Genomic DNA, 12,742 nt, shown 5'->3' with positions numbered 1-12,742 from the left:
CTCAGGGAAGCCCATTACAGACTCACAGGTGCAGGATTTTTATGGCAGCTGGTAACTTCTGCATAAACCATACCCTACAGCATAAAACATATTGTCCCCAGATGCCAAAGAAGGGCTAACCTTGTAAGCAGGCCTTTCTAAGGACAGCAGTCTCAGATCCGTTATGTTAAGTATTTTCAGCACAAATAAGTTCTGGCCATTTTTCTCACGGTTTTCCAAATAAAACTTTACAGTTTTCAACTTCCGCATTTACCTACACATGTATTTTCTGTAACGTAGGAGATGCAACTAAACTATTTAGAAATGTTTGTTTTTTTTAAAAGTCCGCGCATACAAAAGCCCATTTTCAAAAAAGAAAAACTTTTCTTCCTACTCTCGGGCAATCATTTTCGGCGGGGGTGCGGGGGGAGGGAGGAAAGGGACAAAACTCTCCTTTTAGAGGCTCAAAAAGATACCAGACTCAAAAAGATGACCAGCACTTACATGCTTTTTTGTGCATCACACTCGGTTCTAAGCACTTCAGAGATACTAACCCACTTCATCCTCCCAACCAACCATCCCCCTATGAGACAGGTTACTATCATTTCCCCCATTTTATACTTGAAACTGAGACACACAGTAGTTAGGTGACCTGCAGAAGCCAGGAACCAATAAGCGGTGGATGGAGATTTGGACCCAGCAGTCCATCTCCAGGGTTTCTAATACTACAGGATGCTGCCAGACATCCACGGTAAGACACGTTTCCTCTGGTCTCTAACAAGTTTCTGAAGAGAAAACGCGCCGTGAAGATGAGCGCGGAAGGGAGGCCGGAAGGTCGCTGGGCCGTCGCGCCCCCGGGTCAAGGTGAGGCGGCCCCTCTCCCGCCCCACCTCCCCAGCTCCTCCCGCAGCCGCTCGAACACCCGGCCGGCCCGGCCACGCTCACGCGGCCCTCGGGGACCGTCTGGAGCCCCCAAGGATCGGGAAGGCGAGGGAGCGTGGCGGGGATTCTCTCCCAGACTCGTCAAGCTCCAAGGACCCGGGGTAGCGGAAACGAAGACAGAGCTCCTGCGGCGACCCCAGCGCCGCATCCCAACTCACCCTGCCGCGCCGCGCGGCCGCGTCTACAACCAGAAGAGACTGCGCCTGCGCGCCCGCCCCTCCCGCGGACAGGGGTGGGGCCTCGTGTGCCCGCCCCCACGGCCAGGCGGGTTGGGGCCGCCCCCCGCGTGGCCGCGCACCGGGAGTTGGGCGTGGACGGGCGGGGCCGACTGGCGTCGCGCCTGCGTCCTGTAAATCCGCAGGCCGGGGTAGGCCCCGGCTCATCTCAGAATAACGTAAATAGACTCGTGATTGGATCCCGATAGTGGCCCGGAGTTCGCGCAGCGCCGGCGTTCTCAGAGTCGGGATCAAGTCCCACGTGTTGCCGCGCTGCCTGCCTGGACAGCCTCCGACTTTCCGCCGTCACACGCTTCTGTGCAGTAAAGTCACAAATGACATCATATGTTTCCTTGTTCTTTTTCATTATTGTTGTCTTACCTGTCGTTCTCACTTCTTTATTAAGAAATTTCTTGACCTATACCTATACCTCTTCGAAGCTCGATTACCCGTTACAGTGGTCTGCACGTTGCATATGTCTAGTAAAAGTAGTTGGTTGAAAAATATTTTGTTTGAATGATGTTGCAGACATCAACACTAGTTACGAATAAACTCCACGATTCTTGTACTCTTTCGCAATTCTTCAGCCAGGGGACAGGTGTGGCCTTATGGAAGAAGGAGCCTTGGATTACGAGTTAAAAGTTACTAGAAATAAATACAAAAAAATTCTGATTTTCCTTTAAAAACTCTAGTTCATTTATGAAATAGTTAAAATTATTTCCATGTCGAGAACTTGGCAAAGGAGGTTATTAGATGTCTGCATTATATGTATAGAAACCATTCAACAACTATTAACTGCGTACAAATATGTGGGTCGCTGTGCTAAGTACTGGGATACATAATCATGTTTTAGGATGGGGATTTTCCCCCTAGGGAAAAGGAAATAGTCCTGAAATAAAAATAGGTCGTCTTGTAATTTTGTAAATCAAAATTGTCTGCTTTCATAAATCATTTATTTTAATACCAGATTTGAAACAACATGGAGGAAAAAAGGACATGCAAACTTGAACAAATCTAAATAATTTGAAAACTAAATTGCATTGCAGAAAAAGGGATTTTTTTTAATGTATCACATATTGGAATCCAAATTACTGAGGAAAAAAGGAGGGCACTGAATTAGAATATGGAATTTTAAGTTCTCTTCCTCACAAAAAGAAATCTAGAAATTATGCAAATCACCATACGATCCTTAAACTTTTCTTGAAAATGACAAAATTCCAAAGCTATCTTGATTTCCAGCAGATGTACCCTTAGCATGATTCAAACCTCCAGAGACTGCAATCTCCACTTCAAAATTTGGCATAAGTTAGGGAAAATTGTCTAAGTTTTTGTTTCTGATGTTCTTCAAATTATTTATCTTTTCACTTAAAGTAAAATTTACCATTTGATGGATTCTTCAAAGGAAGGAAATTATTTTTAAATGGTACCTAGTAAGTATATTTTTAGTGCTATTGCAAAGACATTATGACAAAACATCGGGTAGAAATATAAATGTGCTTAAGGTCAGCTCTGTATACATCTCAAATAATGTTAAGTATCTTAATTTTACCATCGTTCTGTCTGGAAATGCGTGGAATACTTTGCTAAGCTATAGGCTATACATATATTGTTTTTATAGTGTATTTTTAAAGATACATTTTTTTATTATAAAAGTAATACGTGACAGTTTCATATAAAGTTCCTCATCTTTTCCCCCTTCCCACATTCCCATTTGCTTTCCTCAGAGGTAACATTTCCTCTCCTCTATTTTGTGTTTCTTGTGTATAGTTTCAGGAACTGTCTTTGCAAGTACAATATGCATTTGTGCTACATTTTTACATGATTACCATTTGTTAAAAGAGAACAGAATCAGGTTAGATTATGGTCTACATTCTATTCTACAACTTGCTTTTTTTCACTTGATTGTATATCTTGGACATATTTCCACACTAGCTTCATTCTTTTTACTTGTTGCTTAGAACTCCAGCAAATGGATGTATCATTTTTTCCCAATCAGTCCCCTGTTAGTGTACATTTATCTTTGCCTACTTGTGCAGATATTTTCAGTAGATAAATATTAGCAGTGAAAATACTGAGTCAACAAATGTTCAAGCTTTGATAGAAACTTTTGAAAAAAACATTGCATGAAAGACAATACATTTCCTAATTCTTCATTTGATTTGTCTAAAATCTGGGGGCTTGATGTGGATTTAGAAAGAAATAGGAAAAATTCCAAGTCTCTTAAAGATCCTCTTCTTTCCAATTGTCTTTCACTTCCATTGTGGCAAAAAATAAAATGAGTTGTTTGAGAATTAATGATTCATATCGATAAGCACTAGAAGACTTTTCCCAGAAAAAATTACATTATGTCTCTCCCTTTCATCCCACTTTAAGCCTTACTTCCCTCCGTCACACTGACTCTGAAAGAAGAACTTGGACATTTGTCCAAGGAGCAATGATCAATACTCTTGTTTGACAAGATCTTTTTTGCTCTAAGCCCTCTAAAATAAACCAGGGCTGGCATTGTGCTAATTATAAGAGGACATATTCATCTTTTCAGAAAAAAAAATCCTACAGAAAAATATTTCTCAAATGATTAGTCATGAACACTTGAAAAGAGCTGTTTAGTAATAGGTGTTCTTGCAAAAGTGTAAATTAGATTAAATGTGATTCATTGCGGCCAAGTACATTGTTTCCATCTCTGTGTGAATAAACCTGTGGTTTATGATGGGGATGCTACAGAGAGTACATGAACCTACGAGATTTAATGACATCTTAGTTCAAAGTCAACCCACAAAGTAGATTACACAGAGACTGTGGTTAAACTCCAAATGACTTGGAAAAACATAATCGTAAATGATGTCATTGGTATAGAAATCTGAAGTCGTTTTATTAATTATTACATTACTGAAAATGAAATAAGTTTAAAGTGCACTCAATGAAATTATTCCTTTAACACATATTTTAATAATGCCATTGGGAAACTAATTTTAAAAATTTTCACTGTGAATCAATTTGCAGTTAAATATGGCTTTCATTATCTTTGGGAACCAAATTGAGAATAAATTAAAAAGAAGGTAATGAACCAAGTTGAGAGTAAATTTAAAACAAGGTAATAAGAAACTTTATTGCAGTAGGCTGAATATGCTACCCCCACGACCACACACCAAGGTGTTCTAATTCCCAGGACCTATGAATATGTTACCTCACATGGCAAGATTCTGTGCATATAATAAAATTGATCATCCCAGTGGTCCCAGTGTAATCACAAAGGTCCTTATGAGAGGGAGACAGAATGGTTAGAGGAAGAGGATGTGACAACACAAGCAGAGGTCAGAGTTAGAAAGATTTGAAGATGCCAAACTGTTGGCTTTGAAAATGGGGAAAGGGACCAATAGGCAAGGAATGCAGGCAGCCTCAGATGGGAAATGTAAGTACAGAAATTCTCCCCTATCGCCTTCAGAAGGAACACAGGCTTGCTGACACTTAATTTTAGCCTAGTGACTTCTGACCTTCAAAACTGTACGCAATAAATTTCTGCTGTTTTAAGTCAGTGAACTTGTCGTATAGCAGCAATTGGAAACAAACACATTTTATAAAATAGTTGGACCTGACTCTGAGTTATCCTCAAATAGCGTCAAATACCGTCATGTTGTGGAGAAAAGATGACGGCATGAGATTGCCTTAATACTGACATCAGTTGAACCAGCTATGAGAGTGAAGAGCCATTCTTAGGAAAGCGTCCATGTAGTTTGCTTTAATTCAATGCATGAGAATCCAATTATGAAGTAAATTGGAGAAATGTATTTACTTTATGTATTTAAATATTATCTTTGTTATATTCCCTTTCCGCTTTTAAACTTTGCCTCTCCTCAAAAAAAATAATAATCAAAAACAAAAAAAAGCAAACCCGACCCTTAGTTTCTTACCAAACAATTTTAAGTTTTAAAGCAGGGCGCGTTGCGGTCCGCGATGACTCCTAGTGGCACTACCCGGTTCGGCCGGCGCCTGGCTGGAGGGCGCTCGAGAGCCCGGAGCGGCTCGTCCGGCGACTGTAGGAGGAGCAGGAGCAGCAGGAGGAAGTGGGTAGTAGCCCCGGCGATGCTGCTGCTGCGGCTGCTTCGCTGGAGTGCGCGCCAAGCGGTCCTCGGGTCGGTGGAGACTGCCCTCTGGGGTGAGCTTGGGGGTCCCCGGGGAAAGCGAGAACGCCTAATCGCGGGCCCCTGGGAAGGGATGGCGTTGGTGAGGGTGCTTGTGTCTTTAAGGCTTCCAGTTAAAAGTCAGACCCAGGGCGCTTGGCGCCTGGGAACGTAACACCCACTTACAGGTCTTGTTCCTTCAGATTCCGATCTACTAGGGTCTGGGTTGCTCTCGGGAGACGCACGGAGAGGGGCAAACACTGCTCCAAGGAGCTCACGTGGGAAGGCAGTTACAGAGGTATCGGTGCTCGACTGAGCCATGAAGGTCACTTCGCGACTCAGAGAAGTGAGCCCAGAGGCCAGCTTCCTGCCCGGGAGAGTCACAGTGAGGAGCCCAGTCTTGCGAGCTATACTTGTGACTCACTAGAGAGCAGCACACATGGGTGGATGGAACCTACAGTTATCACTTTGGGGCTGTAATAGTGCCACCCGTAATTTTACAACAGAAGCCAGAGAAGCGAAGGTGGTTAGTGGAGGAGGGGAATCTAGAGCTCTGAGCAGGCCTCCAGTCCCTTCTCTGTGCTTTACATGCTGCCTGTCCTTTAGCAGCAACTTTTGTGGGTAAAGATACAGGGGCCAGGGCATAACACCTTCTCCCGCCTCCAGCCGCGCCCCACCCCCCGTATTCCACTTTAACTCTTGGTACAGCTTCTGTAGTTGAAGATGTGTCGTTCATGCAAATTCTGTTATTTGGTTTTACCTTTAATCAGCAATCATTTATTGAGCTCCTAATCTGCCAGACCTCCTGCTGGGGAGACAGTTTACTTCACCATTTTGGGGTTAGACACAAATAAACCTCACCACACAGTCGAGACTGCAATGGAAAGGACTGAGTTGGAGAAGGTGTTAGAGAAAAGATGACTGTCATTTAAAAAATTCTACCAATACTCGTAATATATGATTATATTCTCCTTATGTTAAAAACAAACAATAAAGCACAGCATGAGTTCCCTTTATACTCTCCCCAGATGAGTATACATGAATAAATGGACACATGCAACTACTGCATATGTTAATATATAGAATACATCACTATATATGGATATCTATAGTATCTATACTATATACTATAGATATAGATATCTATATATAATATGATGTTCTGTGCTTACTTTTCTGTAAGTTTTTTCTCACTTTAGGTATTCAGAAGCTTTCCATGGCAGCACATATAATTCTTTTCACCACTGCATATATCCCACACTATGAATTACCATAGTTTATTTAACTAGTCCCTTATTGATGGCCATTTTGGTTTCCAATTTTTTTGCTGTTATAAAAAGTTCTCAATAATTATCATCATATATGCTTCTTTGTGTATATGTACAAGTATTCTACAAGAATAGATACCTAGAAGTGGAATCATTGGATCAAAGGGGAGGTGACAAGTGACATTTAACAGGGTCATAAAGGAGACTTAAAAAGTGCCAGGCAAAGATGAGAGAGAAGGGTATTCCCTTCAAAGGGAACAATGTGCATAAATCATGAAGGAAAGGTGAAATAGATATTTATTGTGCACTGTATAGATTATTTAAACCTCACAGCAACTCTAAAAGGTTAAATAATATTATTCGATTTTATAAATGAGAAACCAAGTCCCAGAGAGTTTAAGTAATCTGCCCAGTGTCGCAGAGCTAAGTGGACAAGCCAGGATTTGAATCTAGGTTTATCTGACTCTAAAATCCCTGCTCTTTCCACTACAAAAATGAGAATTAGAGAACATGTTTACTTTTGATGTAGCTGGAGGGTAGGATAATTGGGGCAGAGAAGGAATGAGGAGGAGGTTTGGTAAGTTATGTTGGTAAGGTGGGTTGAAAGACATTATAGAACATACTAAGAAAACTGGAGTGTATATCCTATGATGTAGGCTATAGCAAGTAACCAGGTGAGGTTGGATTTACCAGTGTGGAAACAGCAAAATTGGAGTTTATTCAAAATTTAAGCTCAAAAAGTGAAAATTAAGTATAGCCTGTGTTACTCTTTGAAAATCCTTCAAGAGAACTGTACATCATCTCTCAGGAATCCCAAACAGCCAGTTTTTCTTCACTATAGGAGCAGTTCACTGTTTCTTTGGTTGAGCATCAGATAGAGTGGTTAATTTACAAGTGGAGGCCATGTTGTACAAACACACACACACACACACACACTATACTATAGCTTTAAATAATTGTGGAGTACAGACTCAATCCATGAGTGGCTTGGGGGAGCTGAGACTCAGCAAGGGACCATGCTTGGGATTTCCCTGGGGTTCCAGTGGCTAAGACTCCGTGCTCCCAATGCAGGGGGCCCGGGTCCGGTCCCTGGTCAGAAAACTAGATCTCACATTCCACAGCTAAAGATCCTGCACGCAGCAGTGAAGATCCCATGTGCTGCAACGAAGACCTTGCACAGCCAAATAAATAAATAAAAAGGAGGGGTTTCATGCTTGCTTCAGGCTTTTGCTTACCAAGTGGAAAGGCAGGAAATCCAGTCTTACTGATTACTCCTCCTGTTCTCCACCAACCCCCCCAACTCCTTGCTGAATTAGAGAAAGTTAGATGTCAGTTTAATATGACTCTACTATGCAAGAAAAACTTGGATGAGGGTAAGATATGCAATCTATTTGCAAAATTCAGTTGCCAAATGTTGAATGTGTATTTACAAACTCCCCCTCAATTAAACGGCTTGGAGAGAGTAGGATATGGAGGTGGCCCAAGACCAGCCGTAAGTATGCAGGGCAGGAGGATAGGGCTGCATCATACTATTCAGTCAGGCTGTATGCAAAATATATAAATCAATTACACAGTTTAGTAAAGTCAAAAGATCCATATGGTTAGCTGACTGGAACAATGGGGAAAATTCCTTTGACCTACGCTTTCCAGATGTTAATAGCGATGTCATTGTGAAGGTACCTAAATTATTTTATTCTTTCCAGGTTTAAAGTCAATAAAAGGAAGCTGCCATGATTTTTGTACTGCTGTTTATAAAGATGTCACTTATATGGAACTTAAAAATCTCTTGAAGTCCAAAAAAATTGTATTAATTGATGTTAGAGAGCCATGGGAAATTCTTGAGTATGGAAAAATCCCCGGATCCGTCAATATACCATGTAAGTGACATATGTCTTAACCTGATTCATTAGAAAAATATATACCCAGTAGTTGACAGTATCTAAAATTTAACAGAAATTCTGAACATTTTCTTTCAGTGGATAAAGTAGGTGAAGCTCTACAGATGAACCCAAAAGACTTCAAAGAGAAGTACAATGAAGTAAAGCCATCCATCTCTGACAGTCTAGTGTTTTCTTGTTTAGCCGGAGTGAGAAGCAAGAAGGCTGTGGACACAGCAATATCTCTGGGCTTTAACAGGTGTGTAGATGAAGGATAAAAATGGATTTAAGAATATGTATTGCAGTGTTTCACGGGTATATTTTTACTGACCTACTGAAGAATTTCTTATAATTACTATGTTAGTAATGGCAGGATAGACTATAGACTCTTATAGACTGAGTCTCTACTTCTCATCCTACAATCTTTCAAATAGGCTTAAAGTGTAAATAGTATGGTGAGAAGCCATCACATCTCTAAATCTCTAAAATTCTTATCTCTAAAGTTCCTATGAACCTTGTGCTATAAAGCAGGAGAAAATATTTATAGCACTAATTATTTGGTGTATGTTTTTAGTGTTCAACACTATGCTGGAGGATGGAAGGAATGGGCAACCTATGAATTTTCAGAGAAGAAACAAGGAAACTGAATTTTGGAATACAAGCTGGCTCTTTCCTTGTGTACATGCATCCTAGGATAGTGGAATAAACAAAAGAATAAAAAGGTCACTCTGGAACCACCGGTTAATGGGAAGGAGATTTTGTATAAGTCAATTATTTGTTGAATCTTTTTCTCACCTATAAATTGGGAATACCACTTCCCCCTGCCTACTGCTGAAGGCTAATGAGGATTGAGGTAATTATGTGACTTGCCAGGGAAACATAAGGGTTGGAATTCTAAAAATCAATTTTTAAATAGTTTAGTATAGTTCAATAGTCTTCCAAAAGACCCAGTTACTTGTATCACCTAATCATAATGTGTGAACACTTGTGTTAGTAGAGCTTCTATACTCTTCATCAAAGAGGCTATGAGCTTAAACCAGTGGGTTAACAGACTTAACCTTAAAATACCAAGAATCTGGGCTGCAGAAAAGTAGGTGAAATATGAACAATGAAAGTACATTAGCAATATCCAAAGACTTATGGCACTATGACCAGCATGGTAGTGATATGATTTGCAATTTAAAAAACTAACATGGGACTCCCCTGGTGGCGCAGCAGTTAAGAATCCACCTGCCAATGCAGGAGACACAGGAGGATCCCACATGCCGCAGAGTAACTAAGCCCGTGCGCCACAACTACTGAGCCCATAAGCCTAGAGCCCGTGCTCTGCAATAAGAGAAGCCACTGCAATGAGAAGCCCGAGCACCGCAACAAAAAGTAGCCCTCGCTTGCTGCAGCTACAGAAAACCTGCGTGCAGCAACAAAGACCCAGTGCAGCCGATAAGTAAATAAATAAGTAAACAATTTTACTTATTTTTGAAAAAACCAAAAACCTAATATGATTTATGGGGATAGTAATCAGAACAGATCAGAACAGTGGTTTCTTCTGCAGAGGGAAAGAGATCAACTGGAAAAGCAAGGAGGAAAATTTCTAAGGTGATGGAAGGGCTCTGTATTCTGACTGAGGTGTTGGCACATAGGTATAAACATTTACCAGAACTCACTGGAAGTGAACACTTTAAAACTATACATTATCTGTAATTATATCTCAATTAAAATAATGAAAATAGAAAAAAGTTTAAATGCAAATGACTCTCACTAACATGAGTGTATTTCTTTGGAATGTTAAGTCCTAAACTTGTTAGTACACTAGTGCACTGGTGAGTGGTCAAACAAGTTTGTGCTTTCTTCCATCCATGTCTCTTCAGACTCATCTGTTTTTAGTCTCACGTATATATAGTCATTCAGAACACATAAGGTCTGGCAAGTAAACGATAAGGACTTGGTTTTGTCCTAAATGATTTATTAAGCCATTAGAGAATCTCTGGTAGGGATGTGATATTATTATCCCATTGAACTTCTATTTCTGATATGTCAGTCTAGCTGGAAAATACATATAATACACACACACACACACTTTTCAATGTTGGTTCATCCTCTACAGCTTTTCTTCTCCCCACATTGTGACTCTTCAAATCCTCACTGCTTAATAGTTTTCATGCCTTTAATTTTATTTATATATTTATATAAACAAATATTACTAGGGCATATATATTAAAAAGCAAGGATCTGAAGAGCCACGAGCTCTCAGAGAAGAAAAGCTATACAGAGTGAACCACTGCTGAAGTACTGGGCCCAACCAGGAATAGGTAAATACACCAGGGTATAGAGTCTGGGGAAATATATGAGGCCTTTCCAGAAAGACAAAAAATATTCTAAAAGAAAGGAAATACTACAGAACACAGTATAATCAATGTATACTTAATATATACTGAATATGAGTTTAACAAAAATTATGCGATTAAATTGGGAGGATGAAGGGAGTAAGAGTCCCAGTGTAGACCAAGTATAGTGGCAGGGAGAGGGGTGAGAGTTGGAAGTGGAGGATAGGAGGTGTGTGAAAAAGTAAAATCTTCATCTTCCACAGTAGGAAGTTAAGAGATAATATTTACAATTGAAAAAAAAAAAGAAAAAAAAAACAAGAAACTGGAGGGTAAGCAAAGGAGGCAGTATAGTAAAGTGTTTAAAAGCCTGGGCCCTGGAGCCCAGATGCCCAGACTTTAATAAGAATCTAATCCAAGCTCTTGTCACTTACTTGACTTGTGATTGGGTAAGTTACTTAACTTTCTATTCCTGAGTTTCCTCATCTCTAAAAATGCTTTTTCTGAGAATTAAATGACTTCATAATGTAAACAGCTTAGAATATACTGGTCACATAAGAAGTGCTCAATAAACTCTATAAGCTTGTTACTTGGAAATGTGGAAGTAACACAACAGCAGAGAAATGACTAAAAGTTGCTCTGGGGAGCAGGAATAAAAAGCAGGGAAAATGGGACTGGGATCTAACATCTTATGTTTTACAGCAACGCTGTCCAAAAGAATTATGATGCAAGCCATTATGTGATTTTTAGTTTTCCTACATTTAAAAAAGTAAGAGAGGTAATATTAACTTTAATAGTGCTTTATTTACTCCTATGTATCTAAAAAATCATTTAAAACATGTAATCAATATAAACAAATTAGATATTTTACATTCTTTTGTACCAAGTATTGAAATCCAATGTGCATTTTTACATTTACAGCACATTTTAATTCAGACTAGCCACAATTTTGAGTGTTCAATAGCCACACGTGGCTAGTGGCTATCTCACTGGACAGTGCAGCCTATGGTAATATTTGATTTTTAAAAACAATACCCATCATCAATGGCTGCTAAATCAGAGACAATCAGCCATTATATGCCACCTGATAGAAGATACTTGATACAGTAGTCTATAAAGGAAAAAAAATTTTTTTGAGCCTGAACCTGATCAAGCTTTTACACTCAGTTACCAATTTATAGAAATACAGAGAGAAAAAGAACATGTTAAGTAGTACCTGAAGGATACAATCAGCAAAATACACATGGTGAGAAATTCTTAGTGGACAAGCAAACCAAAATGGGGAATTTTTTAAATGAAATAAAGGAGGAATCCATGAATTTTAAGAGATTTAAAGGATTTATCAATGAATTGCATGTGTGGTCTTTATTTAAATCCTAAGCAGAATTATTTAATAATTTTTATATTAATGAGATAACTGAAAATGTAAACACTGGATATTTGACATTACAAAATTATTCTGACTAATTCTTTTTTGGGTACAGTAAGACTTCTATCGTGTTTGTTTTTTTAAAGAGCCATTATCTCTTAGGATTACATACTGAAATAGTTAAGGACAAAATGATATCTTGGATTTGCTTCAAAATAATATGAATGTTGGAGGAAGAAGCGGGAGTTTAGATGAAATGAAAATGGCCATGAGCTGATAATTGTTGAAGCTAAACGACAGGTGTATGGAGGTTCATTACAATATTTTATCTACTCTTGTGTATGTTGTTTTAAATTTTCTACTTAAATAAGAGGTTGAAAATAAAACTACAAGGCATATGTATTTTCAAGATAAAAATTTTTTATAGGTAAGCTTAAAGAAATATAGGTAAGCTTAAAAAAAATATTAAGGTTAAGTCAATGATTATGATATATAAGTACTCTGCCCTTCCAACCCAAGCTCAATCTTAATTCCTTCAGACCTGAGGAGAGCCTTTTTTTCTTAGTTCATAAGCCTAGGAGACCTACATCTGTCACTGGTACTGACTTTATAATCTCTTTCCAGCTTATGTGATACTATCCACAAGGAAGCAG

General features: G+C 39.3%; 2 protein-coding genes across 9 annotated transcripts in view; one reads left to right on the top strand and one right to left on the bottom strand.

Moving 5' to 3' along the window:
* USP45 (ubiquitin specific peptidase 45) overlaps nucleotides 1-1,129 on the bottom strand; it is a 57,428-nt gene extending 56,299 nt beyond the window's left edge. For 4 of the 7 annotated variants that reach the window (XM_057739079.1, XM_057739074.1, XM_057739084.1 and 1 more), the window contains exon 1: nucleotides 1,080-1,103. The gene's annotated coding sequence lies outside the window, so the exon portion shown is untranslated. Of the gene's footprint in view, nucleotides 1-1,079 lie in introns of all 7 variants that reach the window. The other 3 variants (XM_057739075.1, XM_057739081.1, XM_057739073.1) reach the window with 2 other exon arrangements.
* Nucleotides 1,130-5,177: 4,048 nt separating this feature from the next.
* The window catches only part of TSTD3 (thiosulfate sulfurtransferase like domain containing 3), a 32,104-nt gene continuing 24,539 nt past the window's right edge, over nucleotides 5,178-12,742 (top strand). The window contains exons 1-4 of one of the 2 annotated variants that reach the window (XM_057738854.1): nucleotides 5,178-5,289; nucleotides 8,226-8,399; nucleotides 8,499-8,658; nucleotides 8,974-9,144. In XM_057738854.1, the coding sequence (XP_057594837.1) occupies nucleotides 5,217-5,289; nucleotides 8,226-8,399; nucleotides 8,499-8,658; nucleotides 8,974-9,046 (480 nt within the window). In that variant the 5' untranslated portion in view covers nucleotides 5,178-5,216 and the 3' untranslated portion in view covers nucleotides 9,047-9,144. Of the gene's footprint in view, nucleotides 5,290-8,225; nucleotides 8,400-8,498; nucleotides 8,659-8,973; nucleotides 9,145-12,742 lie in introns of those variants that run through there. The other variant, XM_057738855.1, reaches the window with a different exon arrangement.

Source organism: Hippopotamus amphibius, chromosome 6, assembly GCF_030028045.1.
Source record: "Hippopotamus amphibius kiboko isolate mHipAmp2 chromosome 6, mHipAmp2.hap2, whole genome shotgun sequence".
Taxonomy (NCBI): Eukaryota; Metazoa; Chordata; class Mammalia; order Artiodactyla; family Hippopotamidae; genus Hippopotamus; species Hippopotamus amphibius.
This window is presented reverse-complemented; position numbering and strand designations above follow the sequence as displayed.